Below are 15,294 nucleotides of genomic sequence, written 5' to 3' on the forward strand. Positions count from 1 at the left end.
CTAGGAGCATTTATAGTTTTGTGAACTCCAAACGTAGAATAAGCGGATATTCAACATCTTTGAGATTTAATAATGTTGAATTGATGGATCGACCCGGTATTTCTGATTTATTTGCTGTTTTTTCAGGAGGTTTATACTACTAATACATTTTCTAATGACTACCCTTAAACTTTGGAAACTTTTAATGTTGTTCGTGATCTTCACATTATGGAAAATTAGGTTCTTAAAGGCCTAAGGCATTTAAAATCATCTAATTCTCCTGGTCCAGATGGAGTTCATTCTTCTGTTTTATGAATGTGTGCTGAAGTACTTTATGCTCTACTCACAATCTTTTTTAACAAATCTCTGTCTTGTGGTCACTTTCTTTCCTATTGGAAGCAGAGTTTTGTTATTTCTCTCTTTAAAAATGGGAATCGTTGCTGTGTGGGAAATTATAGGGGGATTGCTAAATTGTGTGTTATTACGATATTATTTGAGAAAATTGTAACTCATAGACTGATCCATATGTTAGGAAATATTGTTTCTCCTTACCAACATGGCTTTTTCAAGGGACGATCGACATCGACGAATTTACTTGAATTTTTCAAGCTTTCTCTAGTGGCTACCAGACTGATGTCATTTATACTGACTTCAGTAAGGCTTTTGACACTGTTAATCATGACCTCTTATTGTTTAAATTGGATTTAATTGGTTTTTCTCCTCGTTTACTTTGTTGGATTTCATCATATTTTAATAATCGAATATTGTTTAAGTTTTGTTTAAGAATTTTAGATCTAAGGATATTTTCGTTACTTCAGTTGTCCCTCATGGCAGTCACATGGGCCCAATTCTATTTGTCTTATACCTGAATGATCTTGCATCCGTTTTTAAATCCTCAAACATATTGATGTATATAAAACTTTTTTTGTCTTTTAATAATATATCGGATTGTGGTTTATTACAGGATGACATTATCTTTTTTCTGGTTATTCTAATAATATGTCTCTTAATTTAAAGAAGTGTAAAAAACTGTCTTTCTATAGATCTACTCATATTAGCTGTGATTACTTTAAAGGTTCCTATCCATTGGAAAATGTATTTTCTTTTAATGATTTGGGTGTCATACTAGATACTTCAATCTGCAAGTGTCTTCTTGTGTTAATAAAGCTAAATCTGTTCAAAAGCAATTTCTCTTGTTTGCTCTTCGTGGATTAAAATGAAATCCTACGGATTCGTTACCACTTTATGAACATCATTTAGAATTAATTAATTTGCCTACTCTCCGGAAAAGAAGATACGTTTTAGGGGTTTCCTTTATGGTTAAACTTATTAATGGCGATATTGATTCAGTGAATTTACTCCGTGAAATTTCTCTTAATGTTCCTAATCGACTTACAAGGAACTTCGTATCTATAAGATTAAATTTATGTCGCTATAACTATGAAGAATTTAATCCTTTTCACAGTCTCTGCTCACAAATAAATAATCATTATAAATAATTCTCGCTATCCGATCCTATACATATATATTATATATATATTATATATATATATATATATTATATATATATATATATATTATATATATATATATATATATATATATTATATATATATATATTATATATATATATATATAGAATTAAACAAATTTTGATTCGCGAATTATGAGGGTTGCCAACTTTTTTCTGTCCAGTGATATATATCCTATCTTATATTCCTGCTGTTGTCAAATGTTCCTGTTTACTGCTGATGTCCTTCACTATTAAATGCATTCTCTAAGTTCTTTGATAGGTTAAAGAACTAGTTTTCTGCCGATAACCATTTACATATAATTTTCTATGTTCCTGTGCTCCTGCTTAATCTTCCGGTTATATTATTTTTGTTCCTGCTTGTAAAACCCACTATCTTCATTCGTTCCTATTTTGCTGAAATTTGTGCTGTTCCTGCAGTGTTCGCTTCTGATCTACTATGTTCCTGTCTAAACTTAGTTATGTTATTTTTGTCCCTGGTTCCTGCTCATACAACCGATATCTTCTCCTGTTTTAACGAATTTTAATTTGTTCCTGCTGATGTTACTTGGCATCTTCCAATAACATCCTGTCAATTACTACCTATATTAAATACACGCTGTATTCCTGCTGTCCCTGCTCCATTATGTCCTGCCAAGATCATAATTCACCTATTTGTTAAATTCCTACAACAAGTTCTTTATTAGTTATTAGTTATTCTGATCCTGATCATTTCCCTGTTTTATTGTGTTTTAATAATATCTTCCTTTCATTTCCTGTACGTGTACTTAAGTCCTGTTTGTATTTTTATTATTTTTTATTTTTTTAATTACTATTTTTTCCTTTCACTTTATATTTTCTTAAATTTTAAAGTTTTTTATATTCAGGCTCTTACTTTCTACTTTGTATATTTTCCTTATCTAACCCCTTTTTATACCCTACACCACTTAAGTGGGGAGGGTATATTGGGTTTGTGCTCATGTTTGTAACATACAAAAATATTCTTCCTATACCCACCTTAAAGTATACCAATCGGCTTAGAATCATTTTCTGAGTCGATTAAGCTATGTCCGTCCGTCTGGCTGTCCATGTAAACCTTGTGCGCAAGGCACACACGCTTCTCTTGGCCCAAGTACGAAGCCTATTGAAAAATGTGAAAATCGGTCCATTATTTCGTCTAGCCCAAATAGGGCCTTTTGGCTTATAATTAATTTAAATGATCTATTATGTTAACAAAAGTCGACAAAACTTAGTTTTATAGAACTTCAAATGACACTACCGATTTTTGTAATGATCGGGCTTCATTTGACCCTATCCCTATTATTTCTTTATATTACAATCTTTAGAATGTTTTTAATCATGATTCCCAGTTATTATTTACTTTATATTTATCTTTTGTTGTTAATATAAATATTATTAGTATCATTATTATTATCATTATTATTGTGATATATTATAAACAAATTTTTCCAGCCTAATGTATATTTACTGTAGCTGTGTAAATAAATAAATAAATATTATAAAATTCATTTTAATATAATTTTATGAACTGGCGAAACATCGGACCCATTGTAGTAACGCTAGCACTCGGCCTGTCAGCCACTGCAGGGGTTGCATGTTGTCTTCGTGAACGACGTCGAGCTTGACTACTACGAGATCTGGCTCTTCTTTCATCCACTTGGTTTTGGCTTGGAGACTGTTGTGATAAACAGCACCTTGCCCACTGTTCGCGTAGGTTTTCATGGTGTCGGCATTGTTGGGCATGGCTTCTTGGAGCTGGAACAGTTCCCGACTGGCACCGACAAAATATATATACGCTCTGAGAGTCCTCTCCTGCCGACGAACCTTTGAAGACAGAGAATAAAATAATTTGATGACAAATCAGTCAGTTTAACAGGTGGACGGCCACGTATTTTATGTGTTACTTTAACTGAACCACAAAAATCTACACCACATACTTTAAATGAGCGTAGAGCTCTCACCCCATCGGCGGGCTTGAAATCGCCCTGACGATAAACGTCGAACTGAATTCTTAAAATTTTCCTCACATTTCTGTTGTTCCTCATTGTACACTAGTTGTTTTTCGTGGGAAACTTCTTCAAGTTCCCAAAACTTTTTAACAATTGAATCAATAGCTTCCTCATTTTCTATTATGTTGCTGATATTACATACCTTTGAACATGAGCCCTTTGGCTGATTATATCTTCCAGCCACAATCCAGCCAAGAGATGTTTTTTGTAGTACTGGAAGACTCGGATTAGACTTAATTTGTCAACACATAAAAGTTCAAAGAACATTTCACCACCGATTAACAAATCAACTTTTTGTGGTTTATAAAATTCAGGATCTGCTAAAAGCTTCATCAGTCAAACATGATATCAGGTGATTGAATTTCTCTATATCTGTTCAGGTTGGGCCATTATGTACCAAATTCTCAAATAAGCTCATGAAATTCTTATAGTCGGAATATTTTCCGCTGAATTTAGGAAGTCTCATAGTTGGAAGCCTAGAATGATGCGGTTGCAGAAACGAAGTTTCCTGAAAACTTGGTCTTCTATTCTTGGCCTGAAGACTCAATAATAAAGACTTCGTGGTTACACATAAATTTTCAAGCTCGGATCTGTCGTCATTTGTTGATCTAAAATATCCAGTTGAGACAGAAATTCCATAGCTTGATCGATATGACCTTTGAAAATTTCCAATCGACATTCGATCTCAAAGGGATTGAAAGAAATAGTTTTTTCCAAAATTGATTTCTTTATTCTTTCAATATTTTCAACTACTTTGGCTTTTCGCTGCATCAGTTTATCTAAATCATCTGATACAGGATCTTTTTGATGTTTCTTTTTTGGTGCAATATCGAAAAACTTACATTGTCCCAACAAAATTAAAAAAAATCAAAATTTTTCTCAAACAATTTCTCTTTAATAAGGATAAAATTTAGAAAATTCTCAACGTGATTAAATAAATTACAATACGCTCAAATGATTTCCTCGAAATACTCTTTTATATAATTTTAAAAACTAAATGTCTAAAATGACACAATATGGAAATCGTTTAGACTAAAATTGAAATATAAAATTGTTCGGACTATAAAAATTCTTAAGCACCGTTAAATTTAATTATTAATACGACTCAAATATTCACAATAAAATTATTATCTCGCCAGTAAAATTCGCATAAATTTAAATTGATTGCGCACTAAATTCGCGGATTCTTTTGTTAATTTATTTTAACAGAAAAAAATTACTTAAAGGTTGTCACTTTGTTTCAATTGATATTATTACAGAAAACCTCGTTCATAAATGTCTATCCGTTTGTAGAGACCAGACTTTGGTAAAAAATAGAATATATATATTTTTTACCTTTTTCTTTATATTTGCTTTATTATAATTTATAACCAAAACTTTATAAAAATCTTTTCTAACAGAATTAAGAAATTTGATTTTTAATTTTAACTCACAAAAAAATGATTGTTCACAAATATGTATGGAAATAATTTCTCTATGTGTATTGCGAACAATCTATGTGTGGTTGATCTGGAAGCTCTAATTGAATTATATTAGTGGCCACTCTAAATTATTAGTTCGTAATGGCAACACGGAACCAACGGAATGAAACAACAAGATGTGGCAACAATAAGAATTTTTTTTTAGTGAAAGAAGAAGAAAATAAATAACAAAAGAAAACAATAAATTGTTAATTAATTTCTTTTTTTAAAAATTATTAAAATTATCACTCGCGAAAAGTGCAATAAATAATAAAAAAAACGAATTTTGTATTTACTGACGGTTTACGGATATATTAAATCGTATTAATAATTTAGTGCTTGCCAAAATGTTTTTATTTTAATTTTTATTTAACTCAAATTAAATTTAAAACACTTTTATCGTGTATGTTTGCAATATATTTTTTTGTTTTTTTTTCAGTGTAATTAATTAATATTTTATGTTTATTAGTGAATAAAATTTATTAATTAAAACTATATTGAATAAAACTTGTTTTAATATTATATATGGACTGTATTTGTGTCGAAATTGTATAATATAGTCAAAAAAATCTCGGATCAAATATTTATCCCTATCACCCATAGAAGTAAAATTTTTACTTCCGTGAATTTTATTTCAATGAATAATTTATTCATTAATGTTTATAAAATTCCATTAACAAAGGGAAATTTTTAATACGTTAGCAAAGATAGTGAACAAAAAAAGTGTAAAGAAAAAATATTTTACGTGTAATGGTTTTTCAAAATTATTAGAAATTTTCTGTATTTAACAAGTAAGAGTTCTATATTCGCCTATGCCGAATCTTATATACCCTTCACCATGGTGTGTTAAATAGCCAGTTCAAAAATGATTAACCTGTTGTACGGTGTTACAGGTTTTAATTAAACACAATATTATTTACGCTTTTTACCTCAGTTTCAGACAATCCAGAATCGCTACTTCCCTGTCTGTGTGATGGACGGCAATTTCGGCAACGACGAGGCATTTAGCTGCAGATATTGAAGTTGTTGGAACTTTCGTATATTTTTAATAAACGAATAAATCGCGCACAACACTTCACACAAAATGTTTTTATTTTAATTATTTTTTAATTTTGAAATAAATTATCAAAATGATGGACGGCAATTTCGGCAACGACGAGGTATTTAGCTGCAGATATTGAAGTTGTTGGAACTTGCGTATATTTTTAATAAACGAATAAATCGCGCACAACACTTCACACAAAATGTTTTTATTTTAATTATTTTTTAATTTTGAAATAAATTATCAAAATTTTATTTTAATTTTTATAATTTAAAATAATTTAAATAAATAATTTATCAAAAAAATTAAAAAATAGTTTTTGTTATTTTTGAAGTAAATTATCAAAACTTTTGTAAAAATTTTTTAATTAGTCCCCGCTCGGGCGCCAAAATGATTAACCTTAATAATTTTTAAGGTTTTTAATAAAAAATTCAAATAAATTATGAATTTAAAAAAATGGCTAATTAAAAAATTTTTATGCGGAAAATCTTTGTAAGTAAAAACGACTGTTTTGTTTGATATATAAATGCAAACTGTAATTATTTATTAGTTATTTTCATTTAATTCTCATTTCTTTTTGTTTTCAGCAAGAACAGTTATTTTTAACATTTTTAGATTTAGAGTTCAGGGTTGCCATTAAATTTAATTTTTACTTTTTAGATTTATGTTTTAGGGTTAAGTTTTAGTTTTAATAATAATTATAGTTTCCAATAAAATTCATAAAAAACAATTAATAACTGGGTTATTATTAAAAAAAATTAATTTAATAATAAAAAAGTATTTAATAAAAAAGGCAAAAAAGAATTCAAATATTAATAAAAAAAACAATTTGGAGAAAACCATTTTGAGCCAAAAAACTCCAAATGCTCCAACAAATCTCTTTCGCTGTAGGTGTACCTAAATTGCAGCATTGCTTTCTTCGAGCAATATCGAGGAAGCGAAAAACATACGAAAATACTCGAATCATTTTGTTATATGATGAGTAACATTCAATAATATTCGAAATATGATTAATTTCGTTTTCTTCTACAGCCAAAACACATTAGTTTTTCCTTTTTTCAAGTGACTCTTCTTCGGGAGTTAAAGCGAAATGCTCATTTACTGGCCACGTGTTAATCTCATCGCGAAGAAACTTTGTTTTAATTACGTCACTCTTCGGAATCCAATAAGTGCATAAGGTTTTAGGTCCTGATTTATTTGTACTGATTTTTGAATAGTTATCGAATCTTGACTATGACAATTAGAAAACCATTTCGTAAGATTAAAACCTACCGATTGTAAAGTTTGTGTGACTTGGGATCTTATTATATTAAGATCTACAATTGAGTCAGCAACAGTTAAAAGATCATCGACATAAAAGTCTCTCTTTACAACTTTAGAACCAATTGTCAAAGATATCCCAAATAATTCGCTCAAATACGTAAGGCAACGTATTGGCAAAAACCGAGCTGACGATGTGCCATAAGTCACTATTTTAGTTTATATATCTTAAGATTTTTGACAGCCGAGGTTTTAACGAAATGAATCTTCTCTTAGATGTTTCAAAAGAGAAACCCAGTGTGTTTGGATCCGCTTTAAAAGGTAGCGCCACTTTAAATCTGCCCGACGCCATTCGCTGAATAAAGCTATTCTCATATTCTTGCTGTTCTAATGATAAAACATTTGCCTCTCTAGAAATTTCTTCTAATTCCCAAAATCTACAAACTATTAAATCTAGTTAAATTTGACCAACACAAAGTAATTCGAAGAAAATCTCAGCGCCGATCAACATATCAATTCTTTGCGGTTTATTAAAATATGTATCAGTCAATTCTATATTTTCTGACAAATTTCAACCAGATGTTGAAATTATACGTTGATAGTTGGAAATCGATCGAAGAACCAAAAATTCTGCCGAAAATTCATGGAATTTCATTCCAGATTTTATTGCAGCCTGAAGATTATGTTTTGCAGAAGAATTTGTTCTGCCAATACCAATAAGACTAAGATTTCTTTCTGGTTTTTGTTATTGTAACTGCTGAGATAGTTCCTCGGTCACAAAATTGATTTGTGAACCGGAATCCAATAAATCTCTAGCTTAAACATATTGACCAGATTTATTCCTAATCTGAACTAAAACAGTTTCTAAAATAACATTATCTTTTGCTCTGTCGATTGGAAATTTTAAATTCGTATATAGAAGATGCAATGGACATTCAAACAGAAAATGATATTATAGATCCCTCGAACGATGAAAGGTCCGATTTAGAAAATTTATGCGTTTCCACAAAAAGTATGCTTTTAGGTTATTTAACTCCTAGTACACATCGCTGAAACTACTTTAGGTTTCGCAGGTCATCATAACTGGCTTCCAAATATGAAGTTGCCTAAATTTAACGGTAAATATGCCGAATATAAGAATTTTGTTAGTTTATTCGAGAGTTTGGTGGATAGTGATCCAACTTTAACTGAAATTGAGGAATTTAATCATTTAATCCCGTGCATATCGGATGAGGCTCTAGGAACCGTAAAAGCTTATTAGATAAGTGAAGAAAATTATTTCAAGGCTCTAAAATGTTTAAAAAGAGTTTACGACAAAATTAAACAAAGCCTTGGAATAAGGCTCTACAAAGTTTAAAAAGAGTTTATGACAATCCGTGTTTATTATTCTTTGATAATATTACTAAATTATTTGACTTACCGGAAATGTCTAAACCTTCTTCAACTACCTTGAGGAGCATGCCATTTATGGCTCACTTTAAGTCAAATAATTTTGCATCTTCTATATAAGAACTTAAAATTTCCAATTGACATTGTAATTCGTTTCGATTAAATGAAATAGTTTTTTCTTTAATTGATCGCCAAATTCTCGAAACGTTAGTCAAAATTGTTTTTCCTCTTGGTATAAACTTTCAAGACTAGTAGATATTTTTTGCATTTTACCGCCTGCCAATTTTTAGTTGAGTTTTAAATATCTTACTTGCAAAGGAAAATAGGAAACCAAATTCTAAATTCTTCTAGAATTATATTTGAAATCAATTTGCAAAAGGGTCTCAAGGAAATTTATCGTAAAGAAAGAATAAATTAACATATAAACATTTCAAGATCGACTTACAGTTTCAATGCACTTGCAGAAACAACAATTGATTATAAGTCCTAACTATAATAAATATTCATTTGAAACCCAACAAAGTATATAAATTCTGGGTCCTTATCAAATTCTGAGTCAGCCAAATTCACTGAATGTATTTACTATTTTCCTAAGCAGTTTGATATTGAAAATGTGCAAAATCGGTTCAGGCCGGGAAAAGTTATGAATCAAAATTTAAAACAACCTCGAAAAAAAAAGCATTTTTTAAACATTCGAATGTAATTTTCTCGAAAAATATTCAAGATAATTCCATGAAAAACACCATACATTTGTTTCTACACAAGAGCTTAATCCCTGCTGAAAATTGCCAGAATCGGTCCAGAATTTCATATTCCCATTTCAAAAAAATCCCATTCACAAAATTACACAAATTAAAATAATATGCCAATAAAATTCATTCAGAAAAAAATTCTGGATCGGTCAATAATTGGACATAGCTCCCATACAAGGTCCCCTCCCCAAAATTACTTAAACGCACACACAAGGTCCCTTCCCGAAAATCACTTAAACGCGTATAACTCATTATTAAATTAAGATATCGATATAATATTTGGTACAAGTATTGCTCTTATACACAGTCATATTACCATGAAAGTTTTTTTGGATCGGTTCATAATTGGTCATAGCTCCCATACAAGGCCCCCTCCCGAAAATCACTTAAACGCAAATAACTCATTACTATATTAAGATATACATATAAAGTTTGCACAAGTGTTGCTCATATACAGAGAAATAAAAAAAATAAAAAAAACAGAGAAATAAGAAAAACACTTAAAGGCATATAACTCATTACCAAATAGTGATACCCATTAAATATTTGGCATAAGTACTATTTTTGTACACATAAATGTTATTTCAAAATGTTTTCACGATCGGACCATTTTTGGTCATAGCTCCCATACGTACATAACACATAATCAAATACTAATATCCATACATTTAGCGAAAATATTGCTCTTATATACAAAAAGTACACTATAACATTGTTTTACGATCGGTCCATATTTGGTCATAGCTCTTAAACTAAGTCGCCTCCAGAAAATCACTTAAATTCACATATTCATTACCAAATAATAACATACAGTGTCTCTCATAAGTATTCGAATTCAGATATAATATGAAAAAAACCGAATTTAATAACATATTTTGTATGCATTTATTTGTTAAATAAATCTAGACAGTCCTTAGCTTGATATCACGCTTTTTAAATCTTTAAAAATTCACATTTACTTAAATTAATTTAGCTTTTTTTAAAAAAAAGTCTATAAAATTACTTCACAAAAGTATTCGAATTTTTCCTGTATTTCATGTTTGACCATATTTTATTTATTTATTTTAATAAAATGTCATCCTATACAGTTGTTCAATTCACAATCGATGTTGTAGCGTTGTATGTCAGCAGCTGCTACAATAGTCATAACAATGTTGTTGGTATTTTCAATGCAAAAGCTCTATACAACTCATACGACAATTTTTCATATGTTTTTCGAATGATGTAAGAAATTTTAGTGTTGTTTATTTCAACATGTAAACAAAAACTCAAACGATTTTAGCAAAAAAACGATAAAGTGGTAACACTGAAATCAAAAACAAACAGCTGTTTACAAAAACAAAAAAACTAAAATTTTATTAAAAACAGTTTATTTATTAGTTTAAAATGTGGAATAAAGAAAATAAAAGAATTGAAAATTCAAAGAAATTAATTTGGTTTATTTCGCATTTTTAATTAATTTAATATTTTTTGATTTTTTTGTTTTGACATTGTTATGAGTATTTGTTTTGATTGTTTTTTTTTTCATTGAGAACATAATCTTATGACTTGCTGCAAAGATCTGTTCACAATCACTGTTACTAAACTTTAGTAGGTACAATATACAACTTGATTGTGAATTGAACAAGTATATTTTAGTTTTTACTACTCATAACATTAATGATTATGTTGCCCATTACAACAACACTGTATGTTAAAAATTTTGGGTTTATTTTGATCATAGTAGATAATATTTAAAAAGATATCAATATTTTTGAGTTAGACCATAATATGGTGACATTCAGCCTAGAGGTTATTGGTTATAAAAAGAATGATTCCACTATATTGAATGGCATTTCTTCGAGGCATGCTTTGGTGATGTACACTTCCACAATATATTAAAAACTTAAAGTTTTTCACAATATATTAAAAACAAGTTTCTCCAAAAAAATTTTTGACCCTTGTATTATAAAAATATACTTGAGTTTCAATAAATTGTATAAGCGATAGAAGAATGATTCCAATAATATATCTTGGAACGTTTAAATACAGATTCTTGTAACAAAATATATTATTTTTAGATACCCCAAGGGGTATATTAAATCCCAATAACAAATTTTGGTTTTATCTCTGGGAAAAAAGTGAAAAAAATACAAATATTGCTAAAAATCGCCATTTTAATGATATAACATGAAAAGATGGTACAAATGTCCCAAAATTGTGGACCAAATGGTCCAAAAATATATCCATTAGGTGATAGTTACCCCTTAAAACAATTTTTAGCAAAAAAACATTCGATTCTAATTTTTGTGTTTCGTATAATATAGTCAAATATGAAGTACAGAAAAAATTCGTATACTTTTATGAGGTAATTTTATGGACTTTTTTTAAATAAAGCTAAATAAATTTACGTAAATGTGAATTTTTAAAATTTTAAAAAGCGTGATATCAAAGCTAAGGACTGTCTAGATTTATTTAACAAATAAATTTATTAATTTTGCATACAAAATATATTATTAAATTTAATACCCTCCCCACTATAGTGGGGAGGGTATTATACGTTTGTGCTGATGTTTGTAACATACAAAAATATTGGTCCAATACCTACCTTAAAGTATACCGATCGACTCAGAATCATTTTCTGAGTCGATTAAGACATGTCCGTCCGCCCGTCTGTCCGGCTGGCTGGCTGGCTGTCCATGTAAACCTTGTGCGCAAGGTACAGGCCGCAATTTTCAAGATAATTTGATGAAATTTGGACCAAGCATGTTTTTTGGCACAGGGACGAACCCTATATTATTTCACCTAGCCCCCATACAACCGTACCACCCGATTTGAATTTCTATTCTATTATCTCTCTAAAAATTGGCATAAATAAGTTTTACATAAGTATAAATGACACTGCAGATTTTCGTAAGGATCGGCCCTTTTTTGACCCTAGCCCCCATACAAACTCCCCTTCAAAAAATGTCTTAAACGTCTAAAATTGATTTGTAACCATTTGTATCGCAATGAAACTCAACAAAACTAACTGTTATTTAAAAATATATCCTTTTCCCAAATTTACCGAGGATCGGCCCAATTTGACCTATATAAAGCCTCATTTAGAAATTTTATTTTTTTATCAATAAATTGCTTAAATATTTTGGAAAAATATTCAACATAAAAATTTCTTTATAAAAAGTAAAAATTTTAAAAATATACTCATGGTGTAGGGTATTATATGGTCGGCCATGCCCGACTATACTTTCCTACTTGTTTTGTTTACTTTTTTCTTAATTTGGCTATTTATACCCTACACCACTTTAGTGGGGAGGGTATATTGGGTTTGTGCTGATGTTTGTAACATACAAAAATATTCGTCCTATACCCACCTTAAAGTATACCAATCAGCTTGGAATCATTTTCTGAGTCGATTAAGCTATGTCCGTCCGTCCGTCTGGCTGGCTGTCCATGTAAACCTAGTGCGCAAGGTACAGGTCGCAATTTTCAAGATAATTGGATGAAATTTGGCACACGCTTCTTTTGGCCTAAGGACGAGGCCTATTGAAATGGTTAAAATCGGTCCATTATTTCGACTAGCCCCCATACAACCGTACCCCCAAATAGGGCCTTTTGGCTTATAATTAATTTAAATGATCTATTATGTTAACAAAAGTCGACAAAACTTAGTTTTATAGAACTTTAAATGACATTACCGATTTTTGTAATGATCGGGCTTCATTTGACCATATCCCCCATACAAACTCCCCTTCAGAAAATGACTTAAAGGTCAAAATTCACTTACAAACACTAATAACACTTTTAAATTCTACATAAATAATATTGAAGAAGACTTAACTCCCCCTACCAACATTTTTAAGGATAGGGCCATATTTTGCCCTACTCCCCTTTGAGCCCTCTTAAAAAAATCTCTTTTTTTGCCAAAAAAAAAAGGAAAAATATTCCGAAATAAAGTTAAAAAAAAACAATCCAAATGCTTTATTTTTTTAAATAATCCCCATTTTTAACACACAAACTGACTGGTGTAGGGTATCATATGGTCGGCTACGGCCGACTATACATTCATACTTGTTTTTATTCGGATTTTGGTTAGAAAAAACGTTTGTTGTGGCAACACTGCTTATCCTTAAATCTTTCAGTCACATGCATATATGCAAATTACTAAATAACGCTAAGCGCTATAAAAATATAAAGAAAATGGCGTTTGTAATGTTCAATAAATCTTAAGATTTTTCTATTAAAGACATGCGAAAATTTATTTCTACAAATATTTGCTCAATGAGAAAACTATTAATATAAAAGTAGCTGGTGGAGGGTATTTAATATTCGGCTCAGCCGAATATAGCACTCTAACTTGTTATTTATTTATGTTCACTTGTATTTGTATTGTTTTCTTTTATGTTCTTATTTCTGTCCGTCTGTTTACCATATAATCAGTGAGGTTGCCACTTTGATCAATACAACTTAACAGTGTTGGTAAACGGTTTTATTTATTTATAACGAATAATAAGAATATTAATAAATAAAAGTGATGCTAATAATGGACCGATGTAAACCATTTTCAACAGACTTCGTCTCTGGTACAATAGAAGATCGAGTGCCAAATTTTATTGAAAATTGCGACCTGTAGTTTGATTACAAGTTTTAAAAGCCCTATTCGAGGGGTTCAGTTGTATGGGGGCTAGGTGAAATAATGGACCGATGTTAACCATTTTTAATAGGCTTCGTCTACGATACCATAAAAGATCATGTTCAAAATTTCATTATCTCCAAAATTGCGATCTGTAGTTTGATTACAAGGTTTACAAGCCCTGTTCGGGGATTCAGTTGTATGGGGGCTAGGTGAAATAATAGACCGATCTTAACCATTTTCAATAGGCTTCGTCCCTGGGACAATATAAGATTATGTACCAAATTTCATTAAATTATCTTAAAAATTGCGACCTGTAGTTTGATTACAAGGTTTACATGGACGGACGGACATCGCTAAATCGACTCAGAAAATGATTCTAAGACGATTGGTATACTTTAAGGTGGGTATAGAACCAATGTTATTGTGCGTTACAAACATCAGCACAAACCCAAAAATTAATTACTTTTTAATTTCAAAGATAAATAATACGCTAAGTCTCACACAATTATTTGTTCTTAATATCTGGTTAGGGTTTTGTTGACATTCGGCACTTTCGTTTTGGCACAAAATGCAGTTGCAATTTGGCATCTGGTCTTTCTTCTTGGTTGTTGTAGATGCAGAATTCCTTGATGTTGTGGGTGTGTGTTTTGGTATTAGAATTATTTTATTTACACGGTCCTTGCTCGCCAAAATGTATTTCCTTAATATTTTATAAGGACTGTTTGCAATTATTTTTTATAATTATTAAATTTAGCAAACTTAATTTTTTAATGGGTCCGCAAATAACTAAATTCTTTTGTTTATAAATTACAAGACTGGTACTTTCGATTATATTGCAAGAATAATTTTATTATCAAAAATGGTTTCTTACTTTTGACAATAGAACAATTATGTTTAAAAATTACCCAAGCATTCTGACAACCAGGGCTGGGAATTTATTTTCATTTTGGTTGTCAAAATTCGTTAAGTTTTTAATTATTATTATTTTTATACCCTTCACCTTCGTGAGAAGGGTATATATAAATTTGTCATTCCGTTTGTAATTTCTATAATATAATTTTCCGACCCTATAAAGTATATATATTCTTGATCCTTATAGATAGCGGATTCGATTAATCCATGCCCGTCTGTCTGTCTGTTGAAATCAGCTTTTAGAGGACCCCAGATATCGGCGAGATCCGAATCTTCAATAATTCTATTAGACATGCTTTCGAGAAGATCGCTATTTAAAATCAGAAAAATCGGTCGGTAAATAAC

General features: G+C 30.2%; 1 protein-coding gene across 1 annotated transcript in view; it reads left to right on the forward strand.

Moving 5' to 3' along the window:
• LOC111677206 (calcineurin-binding protein cabin-1-like) overlaps nt 1–6,323 on the forward strand; it is a 637,283-nt gene extending 630,960 nt beyond the window's left edge. The window contains exon 20 of the mRNA XM_046947473.1: nt 5,914–6,323. Within this exon, the coding sequence (XP_046803429.1) occupies nt 5,914–6,000 (87 nt within the window). The 3' untranslated portion in view covers nt 6,001–6,323. The remainder of the gene's footprint in view (nt 1–5,913) is intronic.
• The last annotated feature ends 8,971 nt before the right edge of the window (nt 6,324–15,294 follow it).

The sequence above is a fragment of the Lucilia cuprina genome, chromosome 2, assembly GCF_022045245.1.
Source record: "Lucilia cuprina isolate Lc7/37 chromosome 2, ASM2204524v1, whole genome shotgun sequence".
Classification (NCBI taxonomy): Eukaryota; Metazoa; Arthropoda; class Insecta; order Diptera; family Calliphoridae; genus Lucilia; species Lucilia cuprina.